The sequence below is a fragment of the Podarcis melisellensis genome (assembly GCF_964234715.1).
Source record: "Podarcis melisellensis genome assembly, chromosome: 14".
Classification (NCBI taxonomy): Eukaryota; Metazoa; Chordata; class Lepidosauria; order Squamata; family Lacertidae; genus Podarcis; species Podarcis melisellensis.
In genome coordinates this window covers 45819363-45844650 of record NC_138546.1, presented here as the reverse complement: position 1 = coordinate 45844650, position 25288 = coordinate 45819363, and the positions used below count along the sequence as shown (strand labels likewise).

At 48.1% G+C, this 25288-nt stretch overlaps 2 protein-coding genes across 3 annotated transcripts in view; one reads left to right on the top strand and one right to left on the bottom strand.

Moving 5' to 3' along the window:
- The window catches only part of ALPK3 (alpha kinase 3), a 75168-nt gene extending 60114 nt beyond the window's left edge, over window positions 1–15054 (top strand). For both annotated transcript variants that reach the window (XM_081887571.1, XM_081887570.1), the window contains 8 exons: window positions 1768–1915; window positions 3781–3908; window positions 6527–6562; window positions 7232–7506; window positions 8542–8630; window positions 9298–9512; window positions 10876–10924; window positions 12548–15054. In XM_081887571.1, coding sequence (XP_081743697.1) covers window positions 1768–1915; window positions 3781–3908; window positions 6527–6562; window positions 7232–7506; window positions 8542–8630; window positions 9298–9512; window positions 10876–10924; window positions 12548–12890 — 1283 coding nt within the window. In that variant the 3' untranslated portion in view covers window positions 12891–15054. The remainder of the gene's footprint in view (window positions 1–1767; window positions 1916–3780; window positions 3909–6526; window positions 6563–7231; window positions 7507–8541; window positions 8631–9297; window positions 9513–10875; window positions 10925–12547) is intronic.
- Window positions 15055–15200: 146 nt separating this feature from the next.
- On the bottom strand, window positions 15201–25035 carry LOC309356363 (sodium/nucleoside cotransporter 1-like). The gene is made up of 4 exons (XM_081887839.1): window positions 23961–25035; window positions 23627–23725; window positions 22739–22853; window positions 15201–16007 (listed from the first exon to the last, which is right to left on the bottom strand). The coding sequence occupies exons 1-4, from the start codon at window positions 23974–23976 to the stop codon at window positions 15878–15880; spliced, it is 360 nt and encodes a 119-aa protein (XP_081743965.1). The 5' UTR covers window positions 23977–25035; the 3' UTR covers window positions 15201–15877.
- Window positions 25036–25288: the final 253 nt, after the last annotated feature.

Here is a 25288-nt window from a genome sequence, read left to right as displayed (position 1 = left end):
GCTGAACAATAACTATAGGGGTCCTTTTATCACATTCATATAATATATGTCATATTTATCCACACGCAGAAAAGTAGACCCACCTGGGAGCCTACTTCTTCTCCCAGTCTCCCACCCTGAGAGAACCTTCGCCCTTTCCTGCAGGGACCACCTTCTTGCCTGAGTCCTCGCCTTGTGAGGTACTTTAGACTGATGGCCACTGGTTTAAAGAAACAACAAAATGAACTGATCTCCTTGGCAGGTTTTGAATAAAGAAACACAAATTTATTATTGGTAACACATAGACAGATTAATTAAGGATTATTACAGTTGTATAACATGCAGAGAATAACTTGTGCTCAAAAACCAGAGAGAGGAGCTGAGGGAAGTCTGGGAGGGCGGGATTTTCTTAGGGAGGGAGGAGGGAAATTTGGGGGGGGGGGAAATGAGTATGAGATGTCTTTTGACAAACTGTTATGTTGAAATGTTTAATAAAAACTTAATTAAAAAAAAGACAGGTGGCCACTGGTCACTCGGTAAGTTTCATGGCTTAGTGGAGACGTGAACCAACACACCCCTCTGGCCAAGAGGAAGGACTGGCACCAAGGATCAACCCAGCAGGGGGGTCCCTGGGAAGAGCTCTCTCTGGTCCTGCTTCTTCCTAAACATTAGGAAGAACTTCCTGACAGTAAGAGCTGTTCGACAGTGGAATTTGCTGCCAAGGAGTGTGGTGGAGTCTCCTTCTTTGGAGGTCTTTAAGCAGAGGCTTGACAACCATATGTCAGGAGTGCTCTGATGGTGTTTCCTGCTTGGCAGGGGGTTGGACTCAATGGCCCTTGGGGTCTCTTCCAACTCTATGATTCTATGATTCCTCTTCGCCACGGCAACCTGCCCAAAACCTTTGCTCTGGCTCACACAAGGGAGCTGGTGGCGAGGAGACGAAGAGCAGTTGCTGCCCCTGCCTGCTTGTTCCTTGGCTGCCTGGCGAGGGATGGAAGCAGGGGGTGGCAAAGATGGCGGACAGCAGCTGGTGAGAATGGCAGGGAGGAGAGAGACTCGCTGAGGGCTGGAAGAGGTCTTGCCCAAGGTTCTCCCAACAATGCTTTCAGTTAGAAGAACCAACGCTTTCTCCGTGCCCCCTCAGGCTTCCACAGTCGTAGCCAGGAGAGGGTGGGCATTGGAGTCCCCTGAGGTGCAGGAGATGGTCCCTGGCAGAGGTACTGTTGGTAGAAAGAGGATGAGGGAAGGAGAAACGTGGCCTTGCACCATTTGCACTTTCCAAAACAATACAGGCCCTGAAAAGCAGCTACCCTTCCAAATTTATGCTAGTTTTCTTGTTGCCTGGTGCAGAACAGCAAACCACAATCTCCCCTCCCAGTTTAGGACTGATGTTGGAACCCATCGCAGGGGCAGGCCCATCTCCAACCCATGCAACTGCCAGGATGCACATTTTCATTCATTCATTCATGATTTTCAGTTTTATGCGTTTCAATAATTTTGCAATCATTTTAACATTTCAAAACTCAACTTCCTTCCCCCTCTTTCTGCAGTTCCTTAAATTTCTCTTTAAAAATTTCTGCATATCCAAATTAACTTAATTTGCTCATTTATTCTTCTACCAGGACGCACATTTTCCAGTCAACTGGAAATGTATTTTTAGTGTATTTTTAATCTGTTGCAAGCCGACGAGAGGGGCTGGGGAAACCTAGCCAGATGGGTGGGGTATAAGTAATAAATTTCTTCTTCTTCTTCTTCTTAACTGATAAATCAGCCACTGTCTCTTTGCAGCTCCCCAGGTGATTCGCAAAATTCGAGCTGAGCAGTTCTCGGATGCCTCTGGAAATCTGAAGCTCTGGTGCCAGTTCTTCAACATTTTGGGTGACTCAAAGCTGACCTGGTATAAGGATGAGGTTCCTGTGACGGATGCCAAAAGGAGGTGAGGGGTGCTTATTCGGGTGGCGGAGAAATTCAATTCAGTTTGTGTTTAAAGGAGGGCCTGCCAAATCCACACTTTTCTGAAGTGCCACATGTGCCACAACACAGCTGTCTTTCAAGATTTGCAGGTCACTGAATTTTGCAATGCAGCCCAAACTTAAGCCAAGTAATGTGCACCGAAATGCACGCAGAAGGGTGAATTGGGCATAAGAACGCATAGATGAATGAAAATAACACGCAGAAATGGATTTTATTAGAGAAAATGTCTGTGCACAAATATAGCTGCCAAAATTACATATAAACGTGAATATATATTTTTTCCAGACATCTTTATTGAAATTTGAAAAAGTACATAATTATATTTGCACTAAACATGATGAGACATAAATAGAGAGAGAGAGAGAGAGAAAGAAAAAGAGAAGCAGCAGCCGTGCAGAAGGGAAAATAAAGGAGGGAGGGGAAAAAACCCAAAACTGTACAGTCGTACCTCGGAAGTCAAACGGAATCCGTTCCAGAAGTCCGTCCGACTTCCAAAATGTTTGGAAACCAAGGTGCGGCTTCTGAGTGGTTACAGGAAGCTCCTCCAGCCAATCAGAAGCCAGGTCTGACGTTCGGGTTCCAAAGAATGTTCACAAACCAGAACACTCACTTCTGGGTTTGCGGCGCTCGGGAGCCAAAACATTTGACTCCCAAGGTACGACTGTATACTTTACAAAGTTGTTCTTGTACTTCACCAGATCTTAACCTATTACAGTATTTGTAAGATTGGATTCCAAATATCACTGGATTTGTCCATGGCAAGTCTGCGTTTATATGCAAGTTGTTCATATGTCGCGAGTTTGTACAAGTCTTCAAACCAGTCGTAGAAGGGAACTGCATTTTAATTTTTCCAATTCAACAGTATCAGTCTTTTAAAGAAATTCACAGCACAATGCTGATGTATTCTTGAGGGCTTTTTTATAAAAATGCAAACTAATGCTGAGAATTAAACTTAAAATTTGGAAAAAATGAAAAGCTGAGAGAAACTGAAATTGATGCGGGTGATGCTGTGGGTTAAACCACAGAGCCTAGGGCTTGCTGATCAGAAGGTCGGCAGTTCGAATCCCTGCGATGGGGTGAGCTTCCGTTGCTCGGTCCCTGCTCCTGCCAACCTAGCAGTTCGAAAGCATGTCAAAGTGCAAGTAGGTAAATAGGTACCTCTCTGGTGGGAAGGTAAACGGTGTTTCTGTGTGCTGCTCTGGTTTGCCAGAAGCGGCTTAGTCATGCTGGCCACATGACCCGGAAGCTGTACGCCGGCTCCCTTGGCCAGTAAAGTGAGATGAGTGCCACAACCCCAGAGTCGTCTGTGACTGGACCTAACGGTCAGGGGTCCCTTTACCTTTACCTTTTACTGTTTGTTGAATCTGACTTCCACACTGATGATGGAGAGCATCTTCTCCCTTGCCTCAGGGCAACAGCACAGTCCTCTCCGGCCCCTGCCCTATTCCCACTTTCACCTGCTCCCTGAGATGGCTGCCTCATTCCGGCTAATAGAAGGACCAGCCCTGTTGGCTGGGGTCCCTCCTCAATATATATATTGGGGTGTAATCCTTAATTGGGAGCACCGCCTTTTCTAGGAGATGTGTTCTCTCTCTCTGTGACTATTAAAGTTTCTAACTGGTAAGACATGCCTTTCTTTGATCTTTTTATCTACTGCCATGGTGGTGGGCGCCGAGGCAGCTGATACCCCGAAGCCTGACAAGGATCTTGCCAAGATCTGCAGCAGTCCCCCTTCCCTCTTTCTGTCTCGTGACCACTTGAAGGCCACATGCCCCCATTTTCCTTGCAGCGTGCCCTGCTCTCATCTCTCGGTGGGCTCTCTTCCAGCTCTGGAGACGAAGGGCAAGCAGCCCTGGCCATCGTGCAGGTCTCCCTCAAGGACTGCGGGGTCTACCAGTGCACCATCCAGAACGAGTACGGCACTGACTCCACAGACTTCCTCCTGAGCGCTGAAGGTGAGTCTGTCCCTTGCTGCCAGGCCTGGCTGCTCCTTGGAGGCGGTGCTCACCTTGCAAGATGTGCGCAGCAGAGGAGAACACCCGGGGCTGTGGACAGGGTGCTTGAGCTCCGCAGGCGCTTGGCTTCACCCCATTGCACATCACGGCGTTGGTCCTCTGGGTCGCTTTTTGCTGATGCACCTGCTTGGAAGCACAAAGGCTTCTCATGGGGAGCTTGCTGCGCATGCACACAGTGCAATGTGCAGCCTGGGGTGCATGTTAAGTGCATGCGCATGCATGTGGAAAAAGTGCTCTATAGGGGCACAGGTGGCACCGTGGGCTAAACCACAGAGCCTAGGATTTGGTGATCAGAAGGTCGGCACTTCGAATCCCCACGACGGGGTGAGCTCCCGTTGCTCGGTCCCTGCTCCTGCCAATCTAGAAGTTTGAAAGCACGTCAAAGTGCAAGTAGATAAATAGGTACCACTCCGGCGGGAAGGTAAACAGCGTTTCCATGCAGTGCTCTGGTTCGCCAGAAGCGGCTTAGTCATGCTGGCCACATGACCCGGAAGCTGGACGCCGGCTCCCTCAGCCAGTAAAGCAAGATGAGCGCCGCAACCCCAGAGTCGTCCACGACTGGACCTAATGGTCAGGAGTCCCTTTACCTTAGGACCTATAAAGCCTTAACAGCTTAGGCTATCTGTACAGCCGCATTTTCTCATACGAACCGGCCCAAGCTCTAACATCTTCAGGGGACGCCTTGCTCTTAGTCCACACCTGGTGGGGACACAGGAGAGGGCCTTCTCAGTGGCTGCTCCCAAACTTTGGAACTCCCTTGCTAGGGAGACTAGACAGGCTCCCTCCTTGTTGTCCTTCCACCAAGCAGGTGAAGACTGTTTTGTTCTGGCAGGCTTTTGGCAGCTGGCTGCTTTTAAGGAAAGGGCTTTTAGCAGTGCTGAGCTGTTTCTACTAGACTGGTTTGCTAGATCTTCTAGATTTGATTTCATATCATTTTAATTATAGGATTCTATAATTAGAATTGTATTGATTCTGTTACATTGTTTGGATTCTATTCTATTCCTGGATAAAACACAGAAAGCTAAGAACATGCAAACCTTAATAGATAAAAAGTAATTAAACCATTATCTGGGTTTTTTTTAGCTTTTTTCTTTTCTTTCTTTACTATTTATTAGAGCTGCCATTTATACTTGTTTCTTTTTTACATTTTTCTTTTTTCTTTTGACAAAGTAATAATAATAAATAAATAAGAATAAAAGTGTCCCCCACCCCTGAGACCATTCCATTGTAGCTTTCCAACTTCCCAAAATTTCAACACCTCTTGTGATGGCTTGACCCCTTTCCATTTTAACAGTATAAGTTCTACAAACACCCTCCATATCTCCTCAAAATCATTTCTCCTGCATATTCCTTGCCTTACATTAATGGCACATCTTATCATTATTATTTTTAGCTTTCTGTGTTTTATCCATGTTTGTTTTAATTTTTGTGAGTCACCTTGAGTCCTGGTTCGGGGATGGGGGGAAGGTGGGATATAAACAAATGAAGCAATAGTAAGAATAAGGAGTGCATCCTAATCTGCCACGAAATTAAGAGACGCCTGCTTCTTGCAAGGAAAGCAATGAGAAACCTAGACAGCATCTTAAAAAGTAGAGACATCACCTTGCCAACAAAGGTCCGTATAGTAAAAGCTATGGTTTTCCCAGTAGTGATGTATGGAAGTGAGAGCTGGACCATAAAGAAGGCAGATCGCCGAAGAATTGATGCTTTTGAATTATGATGCTGGAGGAGACTCTTGAGAGTCCCATGGACTGCAAGACGTATTCATTCTTAAGGAAATCAGCCCTTTGTGCTCTCTGGAAGGACAGATCCTGAAACTGAGGCTCCAATACTTTGGCCACCTCATGAGAAGAGAAGACTCCCTGGAAAAGACCCTGATGTTGGGAAAGATGGAGGGCACAAGGAGAAGGGGACGACAGAGGACGAGATGGTTGGATAGTGTCTTCGAAGCTACAAACATGAGTCTGACCAAACTGTGGGAGGCAGTGGAAGACAGAAGTGCCTGGCGTGCTCTGGTCCATGGGGTCACGAAGAGTCGGACACGACTAAACGACTAAACAACAACAACCTAATCAGCCACACAGCCAGGAGCCTCGAAAAAGATGCAGACAAATTGTTATCATGCATGAATATAGGAAAGCCGTTCAGCATACAAAATCTCAGGGTGCAAAGCAGCCCCACCTGCAGCTGCGAGAATGGCGATAATGTGCTTTTGAGGATGGCGGCAGATAATGTTTGGGGAAATAGGGCAAAGAGAAGCTAGACTTACGCAGACCTTCCAGCAAGAAAAGGGAGCTGGACCACCATTAAAATTTGGATTAAATGGGCTGAAAGATTCCTCCTCCCTTTTTTCAGCTGTCTTCTAATACACCCAGCACCTTCCCCAAAGAATCCTGGGAACTGTTGTTTGCTAAGGGTGTGAGGAATGGTAGCTTTGTGAGGGGTAAACTACATTTCCCGAATCCTTTATGAAAAAGGTGTGCTTTCAATGTATGGTGTGAATGTATGTGGGGGTCCGTAACTGTGATAAATGTGTATTTTTCTATCTTTCTTCCCAGTGCTATCGGGATTTATCTCCAAGGAAGAAATAGAAGGTAAATTGTACGCCACAGATGGCATGGTGAGTCTTGTGCCCCTCCAGGTAACAGGACCCCCGCCCCACATGCTCCAGCTGTGTCACATGCAAAGTTTAGCATTAAAGGAATAGGAGAGATCAGTGAGATGGTCTCCTCTTTGGGGCGAAAGGCAGAGAGAGGGTGCTGTTTTGAGGTGAGCCTCTCGGCTTCCTTATTTCTCCAAGTGACACATCTTCAGTCATCCTGCCTGGTCCTTGCAAGACCTCCATCCCCATGGACCCCACAGTCACAATACCCAGACATACCTTGCCGGGCTCTCTGTCTTCCCCACCCTCTTCTCTCCGTGTTGTTCCGTGATCTTGATGGAGGACATCCTGCTCATCCACTCACCTGGCTGGCTTTGGGTCCCTTGGGCCTTTTGCCTCTCCTTGTCCCTTGCCTTGTTCTCCATTGGCTCATATTATCACCCAACAGCTGCATCTGAGCATCAAGGGACAAGTTCACTGGTTGGTGTGCCAAGGAGAGAGTCCCTTCCACCTGTTGCTGAAGAACAAGTCACACCCCCTAGATCATTCAGTGGACCTTTCCCCCCATCCCTGTCTCCACCACGAGAACCGAGTGCTGTCAGGTTGGGCATCATCTCCTTCCCCCACTCTTTGAGCCCCACACCTTCTCCCTCTCTTGCAGTTGGCGAGGAGATCGAGATGACGCCCATGGTGTTTGCCAAAGGCCTGGCTGACTCTGGCTTCTGGGGGGACAAGCTCTTTGGCCGGATCATGATGGAGGACCTGGAGGTGGGCCAAGGTTACCTGCGCAAGGCATGTCGCGCCCGTGCCATCTACGGCCTCGAGCCGGTGTTTGAGTCTGGGCACACAGGCATCATCAAGGTCCGCAACCTCATCGCTTTTGGTGGGCGCAGCGAGAACACGCTGGTGGAGAGGAACTATGACATCACCATCCAGGTGGGTAGAGGGAGACTCGGTGCTCTGTTGCTTGCCAAATGGCCTTGGCTGGCTCAGAGTTGGAGCCCTCGCTTAGCATGCAGAAGGTCCCAGGTTTGATCCTGGCCAAGGTATCCTCCTGGAATGGCTCTGGGTGTTTGCAGTCACCCCACTCTTTCCTGTAGGGTTGTTACCAGGTAAAAAGCGTTGGGGGTGCATCTGCATAGCTTAATGGCTTCTGGGTTCACTGAAGTTTTCATTCTGTTCCCATTGTGTCAGGCTTCAGGGAATCGCCTTCCTTCCCTGTGGCCGTAGATAAATCAGAACAAAGGAAAAGGAGTCTTCTTACCAGTTAGAAACTTTAATAATCACAGCAAGAGAATGAAGAACACATCTCCAAGTAATGACGGTGCTCCCAATTAAGGGTTCCACCCCCTTCTACATCACTTCTACATCTCGCAATCTGAGCTTGTCCCCTCTCTGCTTTCTGTTCTGCCACTTTCTGAGCTCTTCTCGACTTTGGGGAGGGCGGTGGAGGAAGGCTGTCTAGAGACTATGAATCTGTTACCCCTCTCCCTTCCACTGTTTCTTCTCCTAGCTGTTCCCTATCCAGTATTTCCCAGCTTCTGCCTTCTGAACTATATCCCTCTGCAAACCACTGTTCCAAATCTATATTGTCCCCCTGCTCCTGAGAAGATTCGGGATCTGGAGCAGGAGCAGGGGGAAGCTCCCAACATTGCTCCTCAGTGCAGCCCTCCTCAGCACGGTCCCTGGCACATTGTTGCTTAATACCTACATGCAACTGCTACGGGGAGTCACCCAGAGACGATTGTCACCAGTGTGCAGATGCCACCCAGATCTGTCTCTCCATCCCATCTGAATCAGGAGAAGCTGTGCAAGTGTTTAGACCACTGCCTGTTTTTGGTCGCTTTGCTTAAGCATCCTCTCTGCCTGCCGATCTGGCCTACCCATTTTGTGTCCACGAATGTATCACCCCTCCATTCTGCCTGCAAAGTCCCAAAGTCTCATGGAGGGTTGTTTGTTTGCTTTCCGTAGGAATGCAAGATCCAGAATTCGAGTCGGGAATACTGCAAGATCTTTGCCGCCGAGGCCAAAGCCATCCCTGCCTTTGGTCCGGTGCCTGAGTAAGTTGTATCTCTGCAGCCCAGTCAGCAAGTCCCACTGAAAAGGGTTCATAGAACCATAGAATTGTGGAGTTGGAAGCGACCACCAGCACCATCTAGTATAACCCCTTGCAATGCAGAAATCCTTTGGCCAATGTGGGGCTCAAACCCATGACCCTGAGATTAAGAGTCTCATGCTCTACCAATTATGCTATCTCGGAGTTTTTGAATCCAACCCTGCAATCCTGATACCCTGATAGGAACAATGGGCAGGTAGGCAGAAAGGAGCCGGTCTCTCTTTGGAGCAGGAGCGAGGACCTGTGGCCCCCCAGAAATTAGTGGACCACAACTCCCATCAGCCCCAGACAGCATGGTCAGAAATGATGGCTGCCTCCTCTCCTTCTGCATCCAATTGGCAGTGCTGCCAAGGACCAGGGGGCAATGTCAGTAGAGGCTGTGGCTCCTTGCTCTTGTCCCTGCTCAAGTGTCTGATGTCTAGGCAGCAGCAGCAGCTGACACCAGGACCAGGAGGCTCTGGAGGTCACAGTGGCTCCTTTGCTGGGAATTAGTGGGTGTCCTGGCAGAGTTGCCTCCCTGATGCCAGCTCTGTCCAGGTGTGGGAGCGCTTGACCTGGTTGCAATGCTCTGAGCAGCCGCACCAACCAAAGTGGGAATCTGCTTTTGACAGAATCATCCCTCTTTACCTGATCTACCGCCCGGCAAACAATATTCCCTATGCCACCATGGAGGAGGATCTGCCCGGCCAGTTCGAGTGCTACTGTGGGCGAAGAAATGGCGGCCTGGCTCCAGCCAGCCTCTCCGAGGTTGGGCAAAAGTGTTGCGCCTTCCAGCACTGGCTGTACCAGTGGACAAATGGCAACATCCTGGTGACAGACTTGGAAGGTGAGGCTCACGTCCCTGTCCCCTCACTCTCTGGGAATGGCTTCGGGGCAGTGGGGGCGGAGGGTGATGCCCTGTTAATTGTCAAGGGGTGTGGAGTCCAGTTCTGGGTGCCATATTTTTAGGAGTGTATCCAGAGGGGGCGGGTGTTCATTGGGTTGCCCACTTCTACACCATCTCCATCTCTGCAGTGTTACACCCTGCCGTGACCTACAGATATATGCAACCTTCCAAATGTTAGTTGCACCACAGATTTGCATCAGGGCATTACAGAGCAGTTCAGCCTTCCATCTACAGCGCGTCGGGGGTGGTCTGGATGGTCTTGCCCGCCCGCCCCTCCACCCCCAATTTCTGTGCATTGGGTCCAAGGTGATAAGAGGCTTTATGTGCATGCAGCAGTTCATGCATAGGAACTCTGCTTGTGATCAGGAACCCTGGCAGTAGTCAATCTGCAAGGGGCTGTCAGGATGCTGTCAGCAGCTCCCGGCTGGTTGCCCAGGAAAGTATAAAGACGGGAAAGTTTATCGCCTCCTTTTTTATTTCAATCTTTACAGAGAGAGGCTATAGAACCCACCCTCTTGAATAATGGTGTTGTCCCGAGTGAATCTCCACCCCTGTCTTTCCCACTTCCTCATTCATCTCCTCTAAATGTGCAGCTACATGTCCTCTGTCTTTGAGCTCTTTGCTCTCCTACTTTTAAGGCTCGCCGGGTTCTGGGAGATGGAGGGTCTGGAATGCTTTCTAATGACAACGTGTCAGCCAGTTGCTGCTCTGTCTCTGCCCTCTCCTCTCCCATTATTTCCCAACTTTCCCCCCTCATCTGCCTCTGAGCTGCGACCTTCTTCAAACCCCTGTTGTAAATCTGTACTGTCTTCCTCTTCTTCTTCCTTGGAAGAGTCAGGATGGGGAGGCGGTCGCAACCATTCCTCCTCCTCCCAGTCCCTTACGGGGGCACAGGAAGGACCAGCAGATGCAGTCAGTCCCATTCCCTGCTCAACATTGTTGTTCTGTATGTCAGTTGAACTATGAGTAGGCTTAGGGTTGAGTTTAGGGTTAGGGTTTACATCTTCTAGGCCCCCAGTAAGTGCTGCAGCAGAATTGATTTGGGTTGGGCTAGGACAGGCTTTCTTAACCTTGGCACTCCAGATGTTTTGAGACTACAATCCCCATCATCCCTGACGACTGGGCCTGCTAGCTAGGGATCATGGGAGTTGTAGGCCAGAAACATCTGGAGGGCTGTTGAGGAAGCCTGGGCTAGGAGCATGGAGTCCAGACTTGCCAGGTCCCATTAGCTCCGCAAAAGGTAGGGGCTGCTTACGTCTTTGCCGATCTGCTCCGTGACCTTGAGGTTGGGTGTCTCTTACAGGTGTTGAGTGGAAGGTCACCAATGTCAAGATTGCTACCAAAACAAAGGGGTAAGTGAGCACCTAACAACGCAGCGTGTCGGGGGCATCTGTCTCGACCCTGATGCCGCGGGGCAGAGGGCTGAATCGGGACACCTGAGCCCTGTTGCCAAAGGCTCATCTAGTCCATCACCTTGCTCCCAACCAGATGTCTTGGGAAATTCTGCAAGCGGGGCATGTGTGCTTGCAGGCCATCGAGATTGGAACGGGGGTGTGCAGGGGAAAGGGGGCTTCTCCCTTTCCCTTGTGCCACAGCCCTAACGAAAACGAAGCTGTCATTGGCATCAATGGCTGCTTCCCACCCCTGCCCAAATTGACAGGCCTATGCCTGCTATGGGGCTCCCAGAGTGTCCCATGGCACTACCCTGAACAGCTATGGCTTCCATCTCCATCTTTGGAGTCTGCAGACTGCTGTAAACCAGGGGTGGGGGAAGCTGCGGCAACTCTGGAGGTTGCTGGACTCCCCAACTCTCATTAGCCCCAGTCGGCATGGCCAATGGCTACGGACAATGAGAGCTGTGGTCCAACAACATCTGGAAAGCCACAGCTGGCCCATCACCACTGCAGAAGGTTTGGGCGTGGTTGGAACCTAGAATGCAGCGGACCTAGAATTGAGACCAGATAAAGCTTTTGATCACAATTGCTCAGCAAAGGAGAGGGACAACCCGGCTTCCTGGTGGCCTGCTATATGATCCAGGCTTGGGGGGCTCAGGGGGGAGAACTGATTCATGCACTTAGGTGCACAGAGATTCAAAAGGGAATATCCTTAACAGAAGCACCGCAGTCCCTACATACAATTTAAGAAAGCAATTCTTAGTTCACAAGCTCATCTTTTAAGTTGGCAAAATATAGAGACTAAAGGAGATATTCAATGTTAGTCATACTTAGAGCAGACTAACTGAACTTAGGTGACTTAAGTCCATTCATTCTAGTGCGTCTACTCTGAGTATGACAGGCTAACATTTGATATTGCCCATTATCATTGTAACTGTCCAAGTAGTACATGACAATAACACATCTGATAATAAAATACTCAACATGTTTCAACCCATACAGGTCTTTTCAGTAGTAAAACGGAGATCTATATCCATTTACAAAACAACATGAAAATCTGTGGTATGGAAATACATATTCTTACAGAATCAGCAGAACTGAAAATGCATATAGATTTTTTTAAAAAGCAACGTTCAACCTCTAAAAGAACATTGTTTACAATGTTTTGCTTACAATGTTTTGCAAACAGTAAGCATTAAGAGTATTACTGGCATATACGTGGACCATTATTGGGCATTTTCATTTAGTGTGCATATTTGGTTCATATTATATATGAATTTGTGAATTAAGAATCGTTTCCTTAATCGGGAGGCAAGTTCCCTGATACTTAGAACCTCTTATGGCACCTGCTAAAGGTCTCAATAAATATCCCCTCAACAATCCACACAGTACACGAGAGTGTTTGCTCTTCCTGCTCAGTTTCTTGTGAGCCATTTTGTGTTATGCCACGTAACCCATGGCGGCCATTTTGCGGCTGGTGCGCACGGCACTCTCTCGACATTCCACACCGACCCGTGTGAGCTGGGTGGGGAGGGCTGGGAGGGAGCTTGCCCTGGTGTGTAATCCTCTCTTTATTGCCAGGTACCAAGGCCTCAAGGAGAGCTGCTCCCCCAGCCTGATCGACCACTTTGAGGCGTCTCACCAGTGTAACCACTTCTGCCATCTCCTGGGCCTGAAGAGCATTGAAATCCCCCAGCCTCCACCTAAAGGCAAGGGCTCTCGGAGCCCCATAATGGGCAGGAAGACCCCGTCAGCCCAGTCCAGCCCCCAGCTGCAGAAGAAAGGCCTGGCTAGCCCCCAGGCCTCCAGGAAAGGTTCTGTGAGCCCCAAGAGCGCCCGGAAATGCCCTGAAAACGCGGGAGAGTTGCAGTCGGTAGCAAAGCCCAAAGGAGGGGACAGTGGCAAGGCCAGCTGGCTGCAGTGAACAGGCGCGGGGCCCTCTGCAGAAGTGCGCTGTGTGTGCCTGGGGGAAGGGGTGCTGCTGCTGCTGCCCCCGCCGTACCCGCCTGCGTGGCTCCTCCCCTCCAGTGTGTGCGGCTTATGGTGTGTGAGGGAGGGAGCCACGCTGATGCGCCTCAGAGAGAGGGCCCTGCCCACACACCGCCCTCGGGGGTGGGGGCTTGGGAAGGGATCGGGGAAAGGACGGACTGTGTGGATGCACAATGCCACCAGCGCTGTGTGGGACTCGGAGCCCCACTCACCCCTTGTGTGCATTTGTGGCATCTCAGCTGTGTGCGCTAGATGTCCTGTGGACATGGGCTGCTCCTCTGGTTCCCATAAGGATGCAGCCAAAAGCAGGGGCAAAACTCCTCGGGCGTGGAGCCCTGGCAGGAATGGCGGCTGGGCCCTGTGTTCTGTTGGCTCCAGGGAGGGCCCTGCTGATTTGACTCCCAACACCAGCACTTCCCCACAGAAGACCCGTCGCTTGCTGCTTTCCCACTGATTGTCTGGGCCCATCACCACAGCGAGCCCTTTGACACGCAGTCTGGCCAGTCTGCCCACCCTACAGATCTCCCATGTGGCGGAAAAGAGAGGATGGATTCTTTTCTTTCCCCGTGGGTGGAAGAATCAGCTTTCTTGACGGGGCTGTGTCCGAGGGGGGTATGGTTCTGTCTTCCTGGATCTGCACTTAGGGCAATAAAAATGTCAAGTGGTTTCATGTGTTTAGAAGAGACAAGGGGGGTTTCTTAGGCTTCACTGAGGTTTAGATCAGGTCTGAGGCAGCCAGCTCTCTTCATTCCTGACCACTGGCCCTGTCAGTCGGAGCTGATGGGAATTGGAGTCTGACAACACCTGGAAGGCCACAGACTCTCAGCCCCCAGATTTGACTCTCCTTGCTGCTTTCTTTCCATTAGTGCCTCATTGTGCAGCATGTACATTGTGCGCAGAAGGTCCCAGGTTCTTTCCCCGTGGTCTCCAGGTTCAGCAGATCTGATCCTCTTGAAACTGCTGCCAATCACAGTGCTGGGCTCCATGGATGATGCCATTTCAAATGTCTGTAAGCTGCTACTGTCCTCAAATAGCAACACCCCCCCTCCCCGTCATTGTGCTGCATTCTGCTGTCTGGCTACTCCTGACAATGTAGTTGGGTTTCATCTGCCATCATCCCTGATCACTGACCATGTTGTTATGTTCTAAGATGGAAGAAGTGTGACCTTCTAATCTAGGTGCAGGGAACTTTGCCCCCTTGAGATGTTGGGGTACAACTCCCCTTGCTGCCTGGGGCTGATGAGAGTTGGAGTCCAGTAACATCAGGAGGTCACTAGTTTTCTATCTCTGGCCTAGTCAGATAGAAATGGCTCTTCCTTAACAAGGAACCCGCTTTCTGTTGAAATATTCGATGGCACTTCTGCTTCTCCTTTTCCTCTCATACTGTGCAACTGTTTTTTCTGAGCTTCCTCCAAATCCAACAAGTGAGATGTTGGTGGAGGGGCAATTCAGAGAGGACACCTTGGAGCAGTAAACCGAAAACATTTAGGAAGACATTCAGAACATAGATGCCACAGACTAACCTCTCACCATTGACTCTGATGCATTGACGTCTGATGCGGGTCTCTTTATTCCTGCTACTAAATGATACCTTTCCTTACCCTTCCTAGGAATAAGCCTAGACTGAGACCTACTTTAGGGGCAAGGAAGATTCTGCAGGGTGATACAAAAGAGTTGGTGGTGGTTCTGGCAAGGAGGGTTTCCTTTGCAGGTCGGCGCATGGTGCGTTTCCAGAATTTTGCTAAGGATTTTGCGTAATAAGTAAGTGTCAATAATGCTTGTTGGTTGTAGAAGCGAAAGAACAGCGTTAGTTCAAGCTGTGGAGAAGACTCCAGCCTGTTGGGTCATGCAGCAAGAGTGTAGAATTTTGTTTTGCAGCTCATCAAAGTGTCTGTTGAAGCTGGGATCTTGGCAGCAACGGGCCAAATCCTGGCTACAAAGCGGCCTCTTTTGCAGGAACGACCTTGTAAGACTTCTTGCCCTGACCCGGCTTAAAGTTGATTCTCTGGAGAGATGGACTGGATGGGAAGTTCTAGGTTTGTGGCCCAATAATTGCTGATTGAATATAAAGAGAGCAGGAAAGTACTTCACTCATGAAAGCAACTGAGAGCTGTCTGTTGAATTTCTGGGTATGCACATGTACGTCCTTTTCCAAGCTTTTTGTAAAACTATGGAAACTAAACCTGAGGGCATCTATCTTCCCTACAAAAACATGGGAGGCATGCTAGTTTATTTTTAAAGGTCTAACTGGCGGCTGATGCCTGTTTACTTAGAAGTTATTCCCACTGAATTTGGTGGTGTTTACTGCTGGGGAGTGTTCATAGGATTGCTGCAATTCCTCTACCCATTTAACCTGAGAACAAGCTCTTTTGAATTCAAGGGAACCTGCTTCTGAGAAGAGACGCTTAGGACGACACTATAAGTCACTAAGGGAAGGGGAGACTCAAGTTCGTAGAAGCCAAAGCACAAAAAGCCATGAAAATAATGACATCCTCTTTCTGCTTGACTGAAGAGCAGCGCATACTTCTTGGCTGAACAGTCTGTCCAAAATTGCTGGGAAATCTTGTGAATGTCTCGCCACCCAACTCTTCCTGCCTGTCCAGCTTTTCTTACATCACAAAACAGAGAAGCAGGCAGCAGCTCTTGCACTGGACATGGCAGAAAATAGCCTCTTGCTTCCATTGAACGTGACTGTGGGCAATGTGACCTGAAAATTCACTGGGATTTTTCAATGAATCTTTAGAGAAGGGCCGACACCTTCCCCTATTGCTCTTACATTTGACGCTGATATTTTTGCCCTTGCTAGCCCAGATCTGCATTGCAGTTTGACACACACAATCAGACCAGTACACTTCCCATAAATACTTTATTGCATCTTTGTTGTCCAAGGAAAACCCACTTTTGCGCTGTGTTCCGGAGCCGTTATGGCTTGGGACAGGCTGTGGCATTATAGTGAGCACAGCACTGTTGCAGATACATCGCCGAAGTCCCAACATCCAAGCTTTCCCAGATGCCAGAGAAAGAAAGGGAACCATTTGTTGCAGTTGAGGTGCTATGAAAGAAAGAAAAAGATATGAGAAAGTAACAGCATCAGAATTGCTGTCTCCTGGCACCAGAATATCCTTCATTTATTTTGATAAAAGGGACCTGGTGAGAGCATGGCTGCTTTGCAACCTTGGCCCATCGATTCATATCCAATCAAAGAGGCACATCTAATGGTTTTCCTGCACACATGCATTAGCTTAGGTGCTTTAATAAAAAACACCATTGCCCAATAAGAATAAGAATAATAACAGCTATTATTATTATTTTATTTATTTACCCACTCTTCATCCTGTGTTCTCAGGGCAGGTGGCAACAATTAAAGCACAAAATAAAGTCCAGTAGAAATTAAAATTACAGAAATCAAGTGGGTCCTAAACATATACATCTCAAGTATCAAAAGTCAGGGTAAAGTTGTGCATCTTCTGAAACTGGAAAGTCCACCATGTTGCTCTGATTAAGAAATACTGGAATAAAGATGATGAAGTAAAAATGGTGTTGGAGGAAGTAACCTACATTGTCATTATGCTGTTGTGCAGTGTCTGACTTCACTGCAAATTCTGGTAGTTGTGCCGCTTAACCCTGTTCATGTCTCCTTGGAAATAAATGCCACTTACTTTAATGGGGCTTACTTTTAGGCAAGTGTGGGTAGGACTGCAGCCGACATGTCATTTTTTTTATAATCCAAAAACTTTCAACTTTCATTTTCTCAACCTCACGGTTAAGAAAGTCTTGAATGCATCTGAAGGTACAGGCAGATGTGAACATTTTAATTGGTTGTGACATTGACTCAGAAAGCAGGTGGCACTTCTGGTGGCCACAGGTTGTAAAGTCTGCTCCTTTTCTCATGCCAGTGGCCATTTGGAGAAAGCCCCATTGTTGAGTGACAGAGCACATGCTTTGTATGAAAAATATCCCACGTTCAGCTTCTGGCATCTGCAGGTAGGGCTGAGAAAGACTCTTGGATTAGAAGTAGGGAACTTGTGGTCCTCATGTTGCTTGACTATTACAGGTTTGCTGAATCTTCCAAACCAGCCAGCAATAAATGTTTTTCAAAGGAAAATGGGTGCCATCTGCTGGTCATGCTCATCTTCACAAGAAAGACCTCCAGGGACACAGAAATGGCCACAGTTACGCCACAAGCAGCATATGGGGTCAAAACGGAATATAATGCACAGATCGTTGCAAATGTATGCACAGGTGGCCATGAAGAAAGGCTTCACCAGCATGCATTCATGGGCCCTCCCGCATTTAAAATTATATTTTTAAAAAGTGTGCTGCCTTGACCTTTGGCTGGGTGGATGCAGGCAAGCAGACTTGCTCCCCTGCCTCCATGACACTTGCAGTTCCCAGTGGTGGCAACGCAGTTGAATTAGTCTGATCTAATCTGGAAGGCCTATAGCGCAGTGGCAAAACACATGCGCTGCATGCAGAAGAACTCAGGTTCAGTCCCTGGCATCTTCAGCTAAAAGGTCCAGGGAGCAGGATATGTGAGACGACCTTGCTCTGCCTGAGACTCCTGAGAGCTGCTATCAGTTAGTGTAGCCAGTACTGGTTCAAATGGACAATGTAGCCAACTTGACCATGTGAGACACCATCCTCTGACCAGGTACAGTGGTACCTCAGGTTAAGAACTTAATTCGTTCTGGGGGTCTGTTCTTAACCTGAAACTGTTCTTAACCTGAAGCACCACTTTAGCTAATGGGGCCTTCTGCTGCTGCCGCGCCGCCGGAGCACGATTTCTGTTCTCATCCTGAAGCAAAGTTCTTAACTCGAGGTACTATTTCTGGGTTAGCGGAGTCTGTAACCTGAAGTGTCTGTAACCTGGCCATTTCTTTTCTGCATTACCCTCCTCTTGTTAGTTGCAGAATGTCTCCTGTCATAGGCAACACCATTTGGGTCTGTGCCAGGAAGATTAAGAAGGAGTCAGAGTCTCATAACATTGCCTTGTCTAGAAAATTGTTTTAGCTGTTTACATAGCAGTTTGTGTTGCCATTACATTGTGAGTATGCTAGAGAACTCCCATTTCTTTACAAATGAATTGAAATTCTCAGATGCAAACTGAGTCCCATTATCTGAACACACTGTGTTGGGGACACCAAATCTTGCAAAATGAGCCTTCAGTTTACTGATGACTGACTTATTTCTAGCATCTGAATTGCCTTCAATCTCCCAGAAATTGGGAGTAGTAATCCAATGTGACCAGATAACTCCTGCTTCCTGAAGGTGACCAACATAACTCCAACATTTCCCCATGATTTTACGGGTAGCACATGCAGTGGAAGAATCTATGTTGATTTATGCATGATCAACAGGAGTCACATCCTCCTATCAAGAATTAAGTCCTGATGTGTGTTCATTCCTGGCCAGTAAACACTCTGCCCAAGTGTTCTCAACTTTCTCTTGCAAGAAGGCTGGAACAACTGTTCTCTGCTTTGAAATGAAAGATTCCTTCTTCCACAGTGAGCTCATCTTTGATTAGGAAATATTGTTCTGCTCCTGATGGTAGCTGATTCTTGTCTTCAGTTCATCCTTTTACTATTGCTTAACAGTGCACCTAGATGTATTCTTCAGTAGCCTCCTCAATTTCATGGATATTGGTTGCTGATATTGGGAGACAGTGCAGTGTATTGATCCCTTCAATGTCTTTGCCCCTTTCTGTAGATTTTTTTTGCCATTGGCTGTATATGCTTTGCTAAGAATGTCTCCTAACTACCTGTCATCAGTGTGGGCATCATAGTATTGCACAGTAATCTCTTTGAGCACTCAGGAGGTGGCTTTGTTGTTATTGTCTAAAGTGATAGCATTGACTGCATGACCATAGGTTGTTGCTGGAATTGCTAAACTCCAAAAAATCATTGCAAGGAATTCTGTGTCTGGGTATAACTCTGTCCAGTCTCCAGTAGGGTGTGCTCTCAAATGCCTTTCTCAGATGCATTACATTGGAGTGTCTGTTTGTTGTTCTGTCTGACAGTCCTGCAAGGCTGGGGCATTAGCAATCGTTTCTTTCTCTGAAATGAATGTGTGGTATTGTGGACCTCTCCATTCCTACTGAACTTCCTTCTGGTAAGTTGTCACATTGGCTTCACAATTGTGGCCAAATGAAGACAGAACTTGGGCGACAAAACATTCCAATAATGTATTGCACTTCTGGAGCTGGCATGGCTCAGGTTGCATCAAGTGTGCGAGGGTCTTTTGAGCCTCCATACCTGTCCATCATATGTTAACTTTATCTTTCTCACCTGCATTTTTTTCTGCATTCCGTTTAATGTCTTTGTCTTTGCATCGCTGTGGAAAGGCGTTCGATTTCCTGCCATGATCCTGCACAGCCTTCATCTACTATGGGGATATTCTCTTCTTTTATTTTCCCTCCACCCTTCTAGGTCTGCTCTGAAAGACCTCTGTAATGCTGGACAGATCCCCACTGGCATATGAAGCCACCCAAAGTGACTAGATGGAGTTGCAGAGATTGCAAGCATGCTGGAATCCTTATTTAGTAACGTGTGCCAAAAATCTATTCTTTGTATCGCAGAGAAGAGCATAGAAGATTCTAGCTTTTGAAAGTCAGAGGAACCAGAGACAGGGAACCAGGAGCTAGCAGTTGAGCTATGAGGCTGAAACCAAGAAGTAATCTGGGGAGGCAGAGTTAAATCAAGCAGAAATCACAACCAAAGGGCTATCTAGATGTTGGAGCTGAGGCCAGAGCCAGCAGGAAGGAGCAATCCAGGAGGCCAAAGGGCATAGCCAGAAGGCAGGTCTGAAGAGCAAAGCCGGAATTGAAAAGCAAGCCAAAAGTCAGGACCAAAGGTGAAAAACATATCAGAGCTTGATAGGCCTTGTTGCTCAGGCAAAGGTCTAACCAAAGCAGAAAGCTCTTTATAGCCCTTCATGACCAGGAGGGTCCAATGGCCAGTATGGATGGGCAGAGTCAGGCCTACAAATGCTCAATTGCTAGGCAGATGCTCCTATCTGCAGTTCTGCGGCTTGGCACATGGGCCAGCTCTACACAGACAGGAAGGTTTCTAGTTCAAGCCACAGCAGTTCTTGATAGGAAATTCTGGCAGTGTTTTATGTACTGGATCGTGGCATTTCTCCAGTGTTCGAGTTTAGGCCTTTGTTAGTCAGTGCACCTTGCCTGATCACTTCTTTCCCACTAAGGTGGTGTATACACAGGAAACAGTGGCTTCTGCTGATGCTGAGATATCACTGCTGTGGAGCATTTCAAGTTGCTCTCTTGCTGGATTATATGATGCAGCAGGAGGAGTCTTTGTGGCATGTAAACTACTCTTGCTGCTGAGTGTACCTCAGGTTGCAGCTCACCATTCAGGCATGCTTCACTAATGACAATATCCTAGTATGTTTGTAAAATCTCCATTGCACATGGAAGAAGCACTCTTCTTTTTCTGAACGGAGGAAAGAAAATTCTGATGCTAGGCCTTGGATCATGCCCGTGGCCTCCATTGCAGAACTCTACACAACAGGTCTTTCTGGTTTCCCACAACAGTTGCATTTCCCCCTTGGCTGCATTGTGTTGTCATTGTACATAATCTTTGTGCGTCTACTCTGTTTGATACGTGTGGGATTCAGTTTGAATTGCAGGAAGCCCCACTTGTAGCATTGCAGCTGCTGTGATGCTTCTCTGCCTGTGACCCAACAGTTTGAACCTCAATCTATTTTTGTGGATTGAGGACAGCCGTAATGTCACCAGTGCTGTCTGATGTCTGTGTCTCGTCCCTCCAGGTCATCTTTTGACCTGTCTCTAATGGGTTTCCTTTGACTTCCACACATAGCATTGAAGGGACTGAGCCTGTAGCATTCCTAGAAGCACTGCTCTGATACCAGGCACTACTCTTTCATGCTGTCTCCCCTACATCTAATAGTGGGTGCTTTTCTTCAGCATGTTGCCTCGCTGCATGTTTTTAAGGGCTTTCAGTCTCTTGTGTGCAGGCACCAGTCCACCATCAAATCGCCTTCCCTGAACAGCCATTCTCACAGGGAGTCGTCCATGGACAGGAAGGTGCCATAGACTCTCTTTTCCCTAATAAAAGAATTGGTTCAATCTTCAAGATAGCAAGCAGTGCACAAGGCAGGCAATGGCATAAGAGTCAATGCTTTCCCCCTTCAGATTGCTCTTTGGAGAAAAATATATCTCCACTTCATTGGGGGGTCAATGGGTGACAAGAAGCCGTAGGGCTCCCAGAAATGGTGTTAGTGCAGAATCATCTTCCACTCTAGAACACTGCAAACCCCTCTGCTCAGCTTCTCTAAGAGATAAGGACAAAAGCTTCACTTTCCTGCTGAGAGTCACTCTGTTACATGACCAGCTCTGTGTAGAGTTGGAACGTAATTCCACTGGCTTCATTGCCGAGCTGAGATTCTGTCTGTAAAATCCAGAAGATCAGGCACTCTGGGGCTCTTGCGTTCCAGAACTCAGCTGCTGCCACCGCATTTTAAGCTTTGAGATGTAGCGATGGTTGGCAACTTGAACGGTGTTAAAAAGGGATTAGATGGGTTCATGGAGGATAAGGCTTTGGGGGAAACTAATCACAATGAATGTACACTACCTCCCATATCAGAGGCAGGGTGTCTCTGGATAAGAGTTGCTGGAAACATGGGTGGGGGGGCTCTTTTCCTTGCATCCTGCCAGTGGGCTTCCTAGAGTCATCTAGTAGTTTGCCACCTTGTTGAATATTGGGCTAGTTGGACCTTTGCTCTGACACAGCAGGTCTTTTAAGTTGTAAAGATAGAGATTCGGCAGTAGCTAGGCCTGCCAAAAACCTTCATTGAACCAGAGAGCTATGTACCAAATATTTGACAGCTAAAAGCTCTTTGTCTGGAAACAGATTCCTTCCAGGAAACCTGCTCTCTTAAGATCCTTTAAACACATCAAAGAGATGACTGGGAGACCAAGGCAAACAGCGGTGTGTCATTGAATTGGCTTCCAGAGGTTTACCTCTCTGCCTTTTCCAGGGACATCTCCTGTGCTTTCAGATTTCACACTCCCAACCAAAAGAATAGGCAGCTACCATAACTGGCTTGCCCCAAAAGTAGAAGCAAAAAAGATGTGAGCACATCTAATTCATTTAAATATATGTGCATTTAAAAAAAAACATTCTGAGAGGATGGTTTAAGACTGGCCAGGAGGCAAATGAGATGACAGCACAGAATGAGAGCATCGCCACATATTTGCCTCCAGCACAGAAATGCACAGAGCCAGGCAGTGCCAAGTTACCTGTTTCAGGGAGGCTCTTAGGCGAGATATCTTCAATGGGCTCCCTCTCTGTGGTGCTGCTCCCCTACGACCACCATTGTCACCAGAGGCAGCTGCTTTCTTCTGCGCCATTGCTAATGCCTGCTTGCTTGTTAGGCTGAGAACTAGTGAGCAAGCTGGCAGCTGTTCCTGCTTCTGTTCTTGCTCCCTGTTTGCATCATTACTCCCCTTGGATCTGAGTCAGAAGTGGGTAAACAGGGGGCCTGCAGTGCTGAAGAGAAATAGCAGCTCCAGGGAGCTCTGATTGGCGGAACCCCTGCTAGACTGTGGGCCCTTGGCAGGTGCCTGGCTATGCCTTCCGTTGGTGCTGGCACAACCAGGCGATATTGCACACACTTGCATGGGCATCTGGGCATCTCCTGGCTTCCCTATAACTTACTGCTCCCACTTCCCCTGCTGGCTGGAGGTGGCCATGTAGCTTTTGCAAACATCAGCACTGCAAGGGGAATGGGTAAGAGGAATGCACTCACCAGGTGAACAAGTCTTGGCAGCAAATATAGACTGGGTAGCTGGTAGAGTTTAGGTTGGTTTTGCTGAAGAAGTCTAGGCAGTCAGTCACCCCTCCTCTTGGCACATAAAGGATACCTGTTATGGGTTGCAGAGTCCATGAGAGAAGGCTGGGAAGTGGGTGAGAGTTATATACGATTGGTGGCACGTACCCAGGAGATCTGCATGTCTTTGGGCTGGTACTCAGTGTTTGGGAGCCATACTGTCACTAAAGGAGTGACTTTGTCCACCAGCCTTTTGCATGGCATTGTTTGCATAGCATATTGATGGGACAAGCAAGGTTCTTTGGGGTTGACTGAGTGCACCCCTTTTCTCCATGTATGGCTATCATAAATCCTAGCCCTTGCATCTAGTTTGACCTCTCCCTTCTCAAATAATCTCCAGAATGGAGGTAGCTTAGTGGCAGAGCATCTATTTGCTTTGTGTGCAGAAATCAATCTCAGGTTTAAACCCCGGCATCTTCTGATGGGGCTGGGAATGTCCCCTGCTTGAAACCCTGGAGAGCCACTGCCAGTCAGAGTAGACAGCATTGAGCTAGATGGACCAATGGTCTGACTCGGATTAAGGCAGCTTCCTACATGTTCCCATTTCCAACAGTTAGTTTCTCCTTTCCCCCTCTTTTTGTTCTCCCAGGATCCTTATTGCTCCTGATTTTGAATGTGACAAGGGCAAACTGACCCTTTCCTCTAATCCAGGCATGGGGATCTGTGGCCTCCCAGATGCTGGAACAATTCCCATCATCCCTAACCATTGGTTGAGCTAGCTGGGAGTTCAATAACACCCAGAGAGTTATAGGCTCCCATTCCTTGAATCCTTGGGCCCCTTTCTGCCACCAAACACCCATATGTTACCTGCAAGGCATGCGTTGATCAGGGACACACAGGCTCCAGTGAACAAAGCCCGGGGAACGATGCTGGAAAATTCACCCTTGCGTTGCGGTGCCATGGACGCTTAACACACAGAAAAAAATAGCAGGATGAGCAGGATGAACTGGATTAAGTGACTATATATGGGGTTTCCTCCTGATTTGTTCACACCAGGTCGAAACCCCCCAAGTGTCTCCAGTGTGCTAGCCGGGGCAGGCAGTTCCAGGAAGCCACAGCAGTTGGAGACATAGCTATGGGCTGGACAGTTTCTCCTCCTGATCTCAGAGCCTACATGTTCCTCACCGGATGGCCAACTTACTCAAGCCTCCTAGCATGATCCCAATGGAGCTCAGATTGGCAAATCCACAAAGAGCAAAGGTTGTTATGATTTCCGCTCTCTCCTGGGGAACAAGAGAGACAATGTGATCAGTTCTGCTGTAACAGCACAAGTGGCCCCATGCCAGTCACTCCTGCCATACTGAATACCGGCCCCTCTCTTTGCCCTGTCGCAGGGATGCTCTGTGGGAAGCAGCATCAGCATCCCCAATGCAATCAAGAGCGTACAGTAACTCAGTGCTAGCTAGTTGAGGGGTTGCTCCTTGTTTCTGAGTTCTGGATCAACCGATCAGGGGTGACGTCTAGACCTTGTTGGACTCCCAACTCATCAGCCCCAGCCAGTGTGGCCAGTGGTGAGGGATGATGGTAGCTGTAGTCCAACATTTGTAGGGCACCACATTGACCGCCTCTACACCAAGATGCACGGCAAGCTGGAGTGTAGAAGCCCAGACCTTTGCAAGAAATCATATTTTTCCATCTTGCTTTGCTCACCAGGAGTTTGGGAGCTGCAAGGCTCACTCTAGTCTGGCTAGTAGCGTACACAACAGAATATGCTTCTTTCAAGTCTAGCAAACTCTGTCCCTTCATTGCCTCACTTGGACAGCTTACCTACCTCCTAAACATGGATTACCCAGGATGCATTGTCAGAATCCTTCATGTATTTTCTTTTTTTGGGAGGGAGGGGCCAGCCCTGTGATTCCTCGGGAAATATGAAGGCACATTTTTCTGATGGAAATCCAAGGGCTGGGTGAGCATTAGGTTCACTCTGAGGCTCCTACTTTGCTGTTTGCACCAAAACCCATGCCTTTGTATTGCATGTGAGTCCAAAACAGTATCCCTTAATGGGAGGACTGTGGACAAGGAATCGAAACAAATATGGCAAATGAGGAATATTGGTTTCCTTCAAACGGGTTGAAAGTTATTTCGTGTGCAAATTTAAGGCAGCCGTCTAAGTGCTATAATGGAAAGTGCATTTTAATTGTTGACTGTTTGTGAACAGCCCTCCTAGTTTCTCTCAAACCTAACCCAACCTATGTAACTTCATTACTTTCCTGAATAAATGTTGTGTTTGTTTTACTATATAAATATTGGACTCAAGATCAAATATGGGGGAATAGGGGTGCTGAATGGAGAAGACTTCACCTACTCCAAGTCTGTTGCCTGGGTGGAGTAAATGGAGCCAAGAACCCAAACAGCCTGATGATGGAGCACCTCAGCAATGGCCGTTGGGACCAGAGCTGGGCTTCAGTCAGTGCCCAGATGAGCGTTAGAGTTGAGAAGCAGCACGGCTCCTTGTGATTCTGGAGGAGG

Coding starts and splice junctions, on each gene's coding strand:
- LOC309356363 (XM_081887839.1), bottom strand. Junction 22,854..23,626: donor GATCAACGCATGCCTTGCAG/GTAACATATGGG, acceptor AACCCATAACAG/GTATCCTTTATGTGCCAAGA. Junction 16,008..22,738: donor TGCCAAGACTTGTTCACCTG/GTGAGTGCATTC, acceptor TTTCTTTCATAG/CACCTCAACTGCAACAAATG.